At 33.9% G+C, this 12,500-nt stretch overlaps 1 protein-coding gene across 3 annotated transcripts in view; it reads right to left on the bottom strand.

Moving 5' to 3' along the window:
* The window catches only part of LOC135201826 (U-scoloptoxin(01)-Cw1a-like), a 184,451-nt gene that overhangs the window by 4,248 nt on the left and 167,703 nt on the right, over positions 1 to 12,500 (bottom strand). The window contains exon 1 of one of the 3 annotated variants that reach the window (XM_064231102.1): positions 393 to 499. The exons of the other annotated variants lie outside the window; for them this stretch is intronic. Coding sequence (XP_064087172.1) covers positions 393 to 417 — 25 coding nt within the window. The 5' untranslated portion in view covers positions 418 to 499. Of the gene's footprint in view, positions 1 to 392; positions 500 to 12,500 lie in introns of those variants that run through there. 3 annotated transcript variants of the gene reach the window in all.

Genomic DNA, 12,500 nt, shown 5'->3' with positions numbered 1-12,500 from the left:
ATATATATATATATATATATATAGAGAGAGAGAGAGAGAGAGAGAGAGAGAGAGAGAGAGAGAGAGAGAGAGAGAGAGAGAGAGAGAGAGAGAGAGAGAGAGAGAGAGAATCAACAACTGTGGAGCTCACGATCTGCAATTCTCAGAAAGATTACGTAGGTCAAGTAGCAAAGGCGATTTGCCAAATTCAAAAGCATAAATAATTCATCTGAAAACATTAGCCACTTACAGATCGCCTCTGCAATTAAAACTTAGAAGAAATAACAAAACTGAACACGCAAAAAGCGGAGAATACTCTCCACAAAGAGATTACATCCTAAGAATCTTGACGTTCGTCCCAGATATTCAGCATTATCTAAAAATCAAAACAAGCGCATCTTCTTCTTCCGTACCGAGAAGCAGAGCCTTGAGCAACATCTTGGTGACGATCGGGAGGAGAGAGAGAGAGAGAGGAGGAGAAATGTTCGCTGATGCTTCGAGGGGTTAAAGGAATCGTCTGGGGCACAATGACCTCCAGTGCCTCTTATATATACGTCTTCTGCCGATGACGTCATCAATGGAAAGGAGAAGAAAGGGTTCGTTTCAAGGATTTCGATTGTCAGTTTTGGTTCCAGGTTTTAGTTTGTAGGAATGCGAATGGAGTACATAGCGTATTTAAATAATAATAATAATAATAATAATAATAATAATAATAATAATAATAATAATAATAATAATAATAATAATAATAATAATAATGAAAAGCATTAAACTTGATAACTTCAAACAAGCGTGTGCATTCTGGAATTATTCATATACAATAAAAAAAAAAAAACTCAATAAACATTAAAACTTTTAAGTGTCTTTTGACGCTTGAACCTCTTCTCTTTTTTTCCCTTCCTTCCGACACTTAAAACTCCACCTTACTTCCGTGATCAAGATTTCCTCTCTTCAGACGATTGCATAATAAAGTAAGAAATTCTTTGAATGCAATTCATAACTGCAGAGAAAGACAATCTGTGCGTTTTCGAAACTAAATTCGATTACAAAATGTTTCTTGATGTAAATGCAAATGTGAGCCTTACCTAAATAGAATAAAAAGAAAAAATAGAAAGAAAATAACCTTACCTAAATAGAATAAAATATAAGCAAAAAATCCTTACCTAAATAGAATAGAATATAGAAAGAAAAAGTCACTAAACTAAAAACTTGTGGTATAGTGCGATGGTCCACTTCATTCCATGCTATTTTCATAGTACTTTTAATAACAAGTACCCTTTCATTCACGTCCTCTGCATTAATTCTCCTTCTCCGTTTCATCTCGACAATAGTAAAAGTCTTCATAACATCATTTGTGAAGAACTGGGATCATTCTGATAAAAAAAAGGGAGGGGAGGGGAGGTTTGGAGAACGCTTCAAACTGTTTCTAATCGTATGCAGCAGAAGAGGTACTTTCTTAAGAAAATTATAAGCTGAATCAGACACACGAACAGGGCCGCTTCGAGAAATGTACAAGGATGATAATGTTGATTCCGGGTTCGACAAAACTATAAATAACACAATACTTGAAGTGATCCTACCTGACACTTGGGGTTGACCATCTGAAGCTTGGAGCATCGAAACTCCCATCTAAATGGCTTTCATATACGATTTGAAAATGATAATTTTTCTGCTGTCTGAATCTGGCACAACCGAATTTCGTTGAAGCTTTTTTGGAAGATCATTTAGATTTTTGCAGTTTTCGTATCGACAATGATTACATAAACGTATCCAAAGGTGTTTGTGTGTAGGTTACGTGACGCTGCGACCGGTTATAAAAAAAAAAGTATTTCTCTTTTGGTCTTAGCTGTTCATATTGACTGAATCATATACTAAAGGGAAAAAAATAAAATCTAGATGAGCATGCAAAATCATATAAGGATAAATCTCCAAAATGTTCAATTGACTATTTATAGGCTGATTTTAAATTCATCTATTCTTCAAAATACGGTCTTGTAGTAGTAGTAGTAGTAGTAGTAGTAGTAGTAGTAGTAGTAGTAGTAGTAGTGGTAGTGGTAGTGGTAGTAGTAGTAATGACACCTCCGGAATTAACAAAAACAAGAAAATCTGAAATTATGTTCAGAAGAACACTTACGCAACACCGACATAAATATTGCAATTAAGCTTAAATGTAAACAACGGAGCGTGCTACTTATTAAAAACTTCCTGGTGTCATCAAATTATAATGAACATTATGTTTGTCGAAATAAAAGAAAAATAATAATAACACGGTTTTCGAAGAGACAGCACACAAACGGTTTTAGCTGACGGGGTGGGATGAAGGAGTATGAAATATCTCCCCTCCAAAAGGAACTGCAACATCCTAAAATCTTGATGATTTTACGTCCAAAGGAAGATTCTGGAGAGAGGACGCCTCCAAAAGCCACCGTCTGAGATCTAGAGAAAAAAAAAAGTATTAAAAAATCATCAGAAATTTCTTTCGAGTCAACCGACTTTTCTGTACTGCGCATAATGCCGTATAAAAACTCTCACAAACAGCACATGAAACCCTCAGCCACGGCCCATGAAACTTTCAGCCACAGTCCGTTGGTGGCCTGTGTTGGCGCCTATAGATTGTTTGTTTGTTTGTATGTATGGTGTTTTTACGTTGCATGGCACTTGTGGTTATTCAGCAACGAGACTAAACGGCTTTACGTGACTTCCGAACCACGTCGAGAGTGAACTTCTGTCACCAGAAATACACATCTCTCACCCCTCAATGGAATGCCCGAGAATCGAACTCGCGGCCACCGAGGTGATACGCTAACACCATACCGACCACGCCACTGAGGCGATAAGACGGCGGTGCCAAAAGTACGATTATGGCTAACTTTAACCTTAAATAAAATAAAAACTACTGAGGCTAGAGGGCTGCAATTTGGTATGTTTGATGATTGGAGTGTGGATGATCAACATACCAATGTGCAGCCCTCTGGACTCTGTAGTTTTTAAGATCTGAGGGCCGACGGACAGACAAATCTGGCACAATATAGTTTTCTTTTACAGAAAACTAAAAAGGAGTAAATAATCACTCAAACCACAGGATATCTACTTTGTACATTTTTTAACTAATTCAGAGAATAAAGAAAGAATTATACTCCAAAATTGATTCAACAAGTAGTGAAGATATTGCTGATGATGATGCTACTGTATGAATAATAATAATAATAATAATAATAATAATAATAATAGGGAAAAACTCTCTATCACGAGAGTATATATAATGTTCTAAAGGGTCCACAATAATACAAAGTGTTAAAAGTCCGTATATAATTGGATCGACTGAAGATGAACCCAGGGAAGGGTTCGAAAGCTTTCTGTAAAGTCTTCAAAATTATACACGGACATTTTACACTTCGTATTATTGTGGACCCTTTAGAACAATAATAATAATAATAATAATAATCAAGAAACTGTTTCAAAGAGAAAGAGAATCGAACAAAATACGAACCTACAGCCACGGCGAAAGCTCCATGGAAATGGGATAAAATGAAGTGGCATCGCCGAATCGCTCCAGGCGATCACGTGACAGTGATTAGCTGTCATGGGTGGCTCCAGGGCGCTCATAACTGTCGATGAACTGTCGTTCACAGTCAGCAAAAGGTAAGAGAGCGAGAGTGGGAGAGATTAACCGTTTTAAATTGTGGTGAAGAGGGAGAAACTAATCGCTTTAATAGCGATCTTTACCAATTTCATATTTATTCTCTCTCTCTCTCTCTCTCTCTCCTTTCTTTATTGCTTTTAATTCTCTCAGTTTCTCTGTAGACGAATTGATAGATCAAGATGGCCACAGGAACAAACCTAAAAAGTTTAAGACAATAATAATAATAATAATAATAATAATAATAATACTGTTAAAAAGGATGGCAGAATTAAGCGAGTTGATTTTATATATTGTTTTTTCTATTTTCCTTACAATTCGCTTCTCAGGCTCAGCGATGTTTCTGAGTAACTGGCCAATATTCATATTGGGAATTTTCAAAAATTATAAATGCTGAAGGAATCTTTTATTAGAACAAGATATCAGGTCCAGGTCAAGCAGGGGTCGTCGTCAGTGCTGGTATTATTCCGTAGGCGTAGTCCAGTTCGGGCCGGGGTCGTCTTAGGTTTTAAGGGCTGGTATTGGCGCTGGTATAGCTGGTATCACGTGACGTTTCGACCTTCTCGTAGGTCATCTTCTGACGAGTCGGTTGAAGTGACTGTAGCAAGATAGTTTGCGGAACGGTATTTATAGCGGCTCGGACCTAGAGTTGCATTCTCATTGGTCGGGCCGGTCTTGGACGAAGCCGTGGATCTCGCCTCGAAGGTCTCGGGGATTCTCTCGTGCGAGCGCCACAGTAGCGTTCATCCCCAGGCACGCTACTGTGGCGCTCGCACGAGAGAATCCCCGAGACCTTCGAGGCGAGATCCACGGCTTCGTCCAAGACCGGCCCGACCAATGAGAATGCAACTCTAGGTCCGAGCCGCTATAAATACCGTTCCGCAAACTATCTTGCTACAGTCACTTCAACCGACTCGTCAGAAGATGACCTACGAGAAGGTCGAAACGTCACGTGATACCAGCTATACCAGCGCCAATACCAGCCCTTAAAACCTAAGACGACCCCGGCCCGAACTGGACTACGCCTACGGAATAATACCAGCACTGACGACGACCCCTGCTTGACCTGGACCTGATATCTTGCTCTAATAAAAGATTCCTTCAGCATTTATAATTTTTGAAAATTCCCAATATGAATATTGGCCAGTTACTCAGAAACATCGCTGAGCCTGAGAAGCGAATTGTAAGGAAAATAGAAAAAACAATATATAAAATCAACTCGCTTAATTCTGCCATCCTTTTTAACAGCATTTGCCTGAAAGAGGGTCTTCTACCAAAATAATAATAATAATAATAATAATAATAATAATAATGTTATACCATACTCCACAATGTCATAGGAGCTTAGTGTCAACAACTGCATTTGGCATTCATTAGTGGTTACCCATCCAACCACTGCTGTACGTCACTGACCGGAAGCCACGCCGTAAATACCAAGCCACAAAATCCTTAAACAACAGATTAACCAAAATAAAGAAAAATGTAAAGCGCGCCTGATTTGTTAGGAGAATAAAATTATGTATATATATATATATATATATATATATATATATATATATATATATATGTATGTATGTATGTATGTATGTATGTATACACATACACACACACACATATATATATATATATATAATCTTAGGAGTACACTCTTCTGCATGAGTCCAGGAGCTACTTTGGCACCTAGTTTTTCCAGGTTCCTTTTAGGGGATCTTGGGATCGTGCCTGGTGTTCCTATGATTATGGGAACGATTTCAACTGGCATATCCCATAATTTTCTCATTTCTATTTTCAGGTCTTGATACCTACCAATCTTTTCTCTCATTTTCTCTTCTACTCTGGTGCTATAGTCTCAGAGGATCTTTGCGTGATCGTTTTCTATCACTCGTTCAGGTTGGTGTTCGAACCACTTATATTACTGCATGGTAGCTGGTGTTTCTTGCACAGGCTCCAGTAGGGGGACTTTTGCTGCTGAATCATGCCTCTATTTGCACTGGTTCTGTGCAAGTGCCGGACATTCGCTTACTATGTGGTTTTTGGTCTCGTTTTTCATATTACACTTCCTGCATATGGGTGGGATATTATTCCCATCTATCGTTCTTTGGACATATCTGGTTCTTAGGGCCTGATCTTGTGCCGCATTTAGCATTCCTTCTGTTTCTTTTTTGAGTTCTCCCCTCTGTAGCTATTGCCATGTTTCATCGCTGGCCAGTTCTTTAGTCTGTTTCATGTATTATTATTATTATTATTGTTATTATTATTATTATTATTATTATTATTATTATTATTATTATTATTATTATTATAGAATAAAGAATTCCTGCGGTAAGGAATATGCTGTTTATTTCCACCGAAATATGCACATTAGCCAATTATTGACGTGCAATAAAGGCGAATAATATTTTAAGAAAACTGGAAAAAAAACTATATATATCATTTCGCACAACCCAGCATGTTTTTTAACAAAACATGCTTGGAAGAGGTCCCTTTTCTCTTTATTAATTATTAGGGTATCATTAATTATTATTATTATTTTATTATTATTATTATTATTTATTATATTATTATTATTATAGTGCGGATGATGGCCGAAATTAGATAATTAGGGATATGCCGGAGGACTTAAATTGAGCACTTCAGTTATAAAATTAACCCCTCGGTAATATTATTATTATTATTATTATTATTATTATTATTATTATTATTATTATTATTATTATTATTAGTCGATGGGCGAAATAACTTAATTATATATCGAACAAATTGAAAAGCACCAGTTAAAAATAACCTCTAATAAATAATAATCATAATTAATATAAATAGTTTAATACAGACAAAATGTATCCCCAAACCGTTTTACCTCTCTAGACTAGGAATCAGACTTCGATAAAAAGTCTATCGTAAACCATTTCAGCGCCATGACGATTTTTGAAAGACCTTCTCTCCCCTTCTTGATAGAAATCATAACCAAGACACTGGCGAGGATGTTTGTGGTGAGGATGATAAGCAGTAGGATGAAAATGAAGCCTATTTCCACTCTTCGGGGTGTAATATTCATGAATAATTATGGGCCGTTGTAAAGCCGATAGTCATCAGGGGATTCACAGTTACATCCTGTACGAGCAACAGCATCCACTGGCGAAAGCAATTGCACGGGTTTTCTTGGGGCGATACTCGAGTGATTCGTGACTAACAAGGCTTTGTTTGATTGTTTAGAGAGAGAGAGAGAGAGAGAGAGAGAGAGAGAGAGAGAGAGAGAGTATTTCATTGTACTTTTTTTTTTTTCATTTGATCGTTCACCTAATGAAGCAAAATGTGGCACTGAATTTTCATCTGAATAAAATAACCGAAGCTGACAAGAGTTAAGATAAATATGGTTTGCATTAAGACGAGAATATCATAATATCGTAACTGTATATTATATGTATATACATACACACATACATACATACATACATACATACATACATACATACACCACATCAAAGCTACTATACCACATCAAAGCTACTATAGAGTACACAAAGATAAAGTTAGACAAATGAGCCGTACCACGGCGCCAGTAGAGACATCTGACGGCTGTAGTCAAAATTAAAAAGCATGACGTCATATATCCCAATAGGAACACTATTTCCCACATAATTGACGAATAGATTCATTGTTTACACACTGTGTTCGGAAGGTGTATTTTGGATGCTGCTTTTGTAGCCATACTTTTATTTTTGTGGATCACATTTTAAATTTACTAAAACATAGCTGTTAAAAAGTGAATATTATAGTTGCAATTGATAAGAGATACGACTGTATTGTGTTTGTAGTGCTGCCCAGCATTCATGTTTTAAAGAGAAAATCCTGGATGCAAGGTATCAAGATGAAGCCCAGAATGCATGGTGTAAAATTGAAAATTCTGAATACACGGTATACAGAGAAAAGCATGAACTTATGGTATTAAGAGAAAAATCTTGAATGCATGGTTTTTACATTTCTGACGTAGGTCCTTTTCATGTGACGTCACTGTTCGTCCATGATGACGGCATTAGATTAAAACCGCTCGGTGGCTTTCATGGTACGCATACTCTTATGGGAAATACTTCGAATTCAGTATTTTTGTGTCCTCTATAGTATCTTTGATGTATATCATAATATATATATATTATATATATATGTATATATATATATATATATATATATATATATGACGGTACAATGTTCTATATATATATATATATATATATATATATATATATATATATATATGTGTGTGTGTGTGTGTGTGTGTGTGTGTGTTGTGTATGTATGTATGTATGTATGTGTGTAACTGAATCACGAAAGTTTGGAAAGTGATAAATCCATTAATAAATGTATAACTCACGAAGGAAAAATAAACAACGGAGTTTCTGCAAGATCTTTCAACTGAACGTCCTTTACTCAGCTGAGTAAAGGACGTTCAGTCGAAAGATCTTGAAGAAACTCCGTTGTTTATTTTTCCTTCGTGGCTTATACCTTATGTATGTATGTATGTATGTATGTATGTATGTATATGTATGTATGTATGTATATATATATATATACTATATATAGTATATACTATATATATATATATATATATATATATATATATATATATAAATGCATGTGTGTGTATATGTAAATATATCCATATACAATATATACTTACATATATAATATATATACATTTATATTTATATACTATATATATGTATATATATGTATTTAATATATAAATATATATATATAATATATATATATATATACCTATATATATATATATATATATATACACACACACATAAGTGATGTACGCGAAGGATATATCCAAGTCCTCTCCATTTCCTTTTCATCATCCTTTCGTCTCCGTATGGAACACCTGTATTTTGCCCTTCCCTGGCATCTTTCTAATCTGACTCTTCATGATTTACTTAAAGCTTTCTACCAAATCGGTAAATCTTTCAGGACTTATTTCATAGTCACGATTCGTGTCTGTATAGCTATTTAGACCCTACTAGACTTAGCTATTAAGTATAATATTGCTCTCGCATGAAATTTCATGCTATTTGATTCCCAAAAATTATTCAGCTAAATTCCAACTCATGAAAACCTTTGCTGGATATCGTTTTCTAAATATATATATTTTTGGACATTTTTATACGCATACATACGTACACAGACACACGAACACATATTTTCTATATATATATGTATATATATATATATATATATATATATATATACATATTTATATATTACATTGTATATATGTGTTTGCATGCATATATATATATATATATATATATATATATATATATGTATATGTATATATATATATATATATATATATATATATATATATATATAGAGAGAGAGAGAGAGAGAGAGAGAGAGAGATGACATGGTGAGTAACTGTATATAACCCATTGCAAGTCAGAATATATGAAGGAAGTGCGTGCTGATACCTATAATAAAAGCTGGGGATAACCGCTTCGTTAAAAAAAAAAAAAAAGAGTATATGATAAACGGTAATTAAAAGATAGAATCTTCGCACTAAAGGTCTAAGCAATGACCACCATCGGTTCTGTAAAATATGGTACAGAATCAATAATGATATTAATTACCATACTGGAATGGATGGACATATAATAATAATAATAAAATAATAATAATAATAATAATAATAATAATAAAATAATAATAATAATAATAATAAAATAATAATAATAATAAATTATTGCACAGAATACTAAACTGCAACATCAAAGACATTTTCATCAACTTTAATGTATTTTTTTATTGTCTAATCGTCTCGGTTAACTGGGCCGAGTTCAGGAGTTCACACCAGCCTCTTACTCCCAACGAGACTTTACCAAAGGTCCGTGTGGCATAAGGCCAGCTTAATTTACACCAACCAAATTTTTTACGATTTATGTCAGTATATTTTCATATTTAGTCTTCCTTTTTCTTAGAATGCATTTATCATTATTCATTTCTAATAGATATACAATACATACATATATATATATATATATATATATATATATATATATATATATATATATATATATATATATATATATATATATATATATATATTTGTGTGTGTGTGTGTGTGTGTCTTAAGTTACAAATGTCCTCTAATATCCAATCCGCTCTACCTTGGAATTATATATTTTCAAATATGTTAACCGAAGGGGAATTTTTTTAGTTGATAATTAAAAAAAACTCCTTCGGTTGACATGCATGAAAATATATTAATTCCGAGGTAGAGCGAATTGGATATTAAAGGACATTTGTAGCTTAATGCATGTAGCTATATGAATCACGGTGCTGTGATAAAAATCCATATATCTATATATATATAGTATATATATATATAGATATATATATATATATATATATATATATATATATATATATATTAGAATACTAAGTCTCTATTCCGTAAAATTCTGGAACGTATATACTACAATTCATAACAGATTAAACTGTGCGATGTTTTGTTTATGGAGCTGAAACTTACATATAAAAGAACAGATAGCAGAAAAATAAACAAATATGAGGATATATGTGTTTAAATGTTATACATGTTTTTCCCTTATCAGCAGAATGCATAAATTGTGGTTATAGGTTATCAGCGGGATCTAATCCCCTTTCCCTTTGCATTTCTCTTCGTGACCTTTCGTTTTACGCACGGACAGTAAACACGCACGTGAAAGCATAGGATCTGCTATTCTTTACTACAGTCATTACGCCAGTTAATGCATGCAAACAATTACGGTGAGGCACTACGCACGTATACATGCCTTCACAAACAAAAAAACATATACACATATACTATATATACATATATTATACATATTGTGTGTGTATATATATAGATATATATATATATATATATAATATATATGTATATATATATATGATATATAATATATATATTATATTATATATATTATATCTATATGATATATATATATATATATATATATATATATATATATATATATATATTCTTATGATACAAATATAGAGTATGTATGCATGTAAGTATTTATGAATATACATACATACACACACACATATATGTATATATATATATATATATATATATATATATATATATATATATATATATATATGCTAGTGTACAAACACACACACACGTATATATATTTCTTGTAATTAAAAAGTCCAAAAATATAACGCAGTTACCCTTCTAACATTATCGCGCAGTTCTTCTCCTAAAATTTCATGAAAACCAGAAAACAACAAAAATAGCTCTTGCCCGACACTTTTTGAACTGTGCACAGCAGACCACAAAGGCAATCCATCATCCATTCCTAGTACTATCAAATTGGTCTCTATACGCCAGGATTCACTTCAACTGTAGAAGAGGATGGTTTTCATTCACATAATGGGGCTACTTCATTGACGCTCGAAAGAGGCAGCGTTTTTTTTTTTTTTTTTTTTTTTTTTTGTCGTGTCCGTTCATGTTGTAAAATTAAGCATCCTTTACCCTGCCTTTACGGACAAAAGTTTATGCGCCTTTCGTTTCATTTTTTTCAAAAATAAATATAAATATTTATATATATTTATAACATATTATACACACACACGTATATATATATATATATATATATATATATATATATATATGTATATATTTATATATATAAATATATATATATATATATATATATATATATATATATATATATATATATATATATATATATATATATATTTATATATATATGTGTGTGTGTGCGCGCGTGTGTGAGTGTATGTGTGTGTGCATGTATGCATATCATATCTCGCGTAAACCATACTAAATCGTGGCTGATACCCGAACCAGTTTAACTTCGCGTTTGTTTCCCAAACAAAATCTTATGAACAAGTACTCACCAAATGACGCATTGCACAGTTAAGACATTTCTGGTTGATGACCAAAAACATTTGAAATTATTTAACAGTGATGTAAGTCCTTACCTGAATAGAAATAAATATGTTCATAATAGTTTAATCCACGCAAATTTCGACATTTCTGCCAGGTTTAGTGAATCATAACTACATTTTAGTATATGATAATGCAGCGAAACTAACTCGAAAAAAAGCACAAATGTCTGGATGAAGTAAATCGATCAATTATGACAGAGGCTCTGAAAGTCACCTCAAGAATGTTACTTATACATAAAGAAATATAAAACCACCATTCACTCCGTCTGGTCAATCCGCACAAGTTAAAGTGTCTCCTTGTCTTTCCATAATGCTTACCCAAATGATTCAGTAACGTTTGTACAAGCATTGATTAAGAAGTCTCCACGTCCTACAAGAAGCTCAAGATAAGATAAGCAGAAAATAACCAATGATAATTCTTATAATAAGCAGCGTAGGATGGCAGGGCAAACGACTCTTTCTAACACCCAGGTATACCACCAGGAGGGGGGAGGCTGGGGTGAGGGTCTGGGCAGTGGAGGGATTGCGGTTAGTGACCTTACAGTGCCTCTAAGTGATCCACCCACCTGTGCCTCTGCCTGCCCGTACCCTGCTCAATTAGCATATGTCCTCCTATTCCGCATAAATCTGTACCCATCCCCATCGGGCCCCTTGGAAACCGGGTATATATGTCCTTCATGATGGCATTATCCTCTTAATAATCTGCCCAGTGGCCTTCGTGCCCCAGTCACCCAGTCACACTATAAACCGGTTGACGTTCATAATTGCCATCGTCACTGTCAGCACTACCACCCATACCTGTAATCACTGTCATGGAGGCCTGGTCATTTATATGCATGTAATTCTAATGGTATATTCCGCACAGGTAATTCTCTCTCTCTCTCTCTCTCTCTCTCTCTCTCTCTCTTCGGTA

Source organism: Macrobrachium nipponense, chromosome 28, assembly GCF_015104395.2.
Source record: "Macrobrachium nipponense isolate FS-2020 chromosome 28, ASM1510439v2, whole genome shotgun sequence".
NCBI classification, from domain to species: Eukaryota; Metazoa; Arthropoda; class Malacostraca; order Decapoda; family Palaemonidae; genus Macrobrachium; species Macrobrachium nipponense.
The sequence above is the reverse complement of the archived record's forward strand: the minus strand, read 5'-3'. Positions and strand labels throughout refer to the sequence as shown.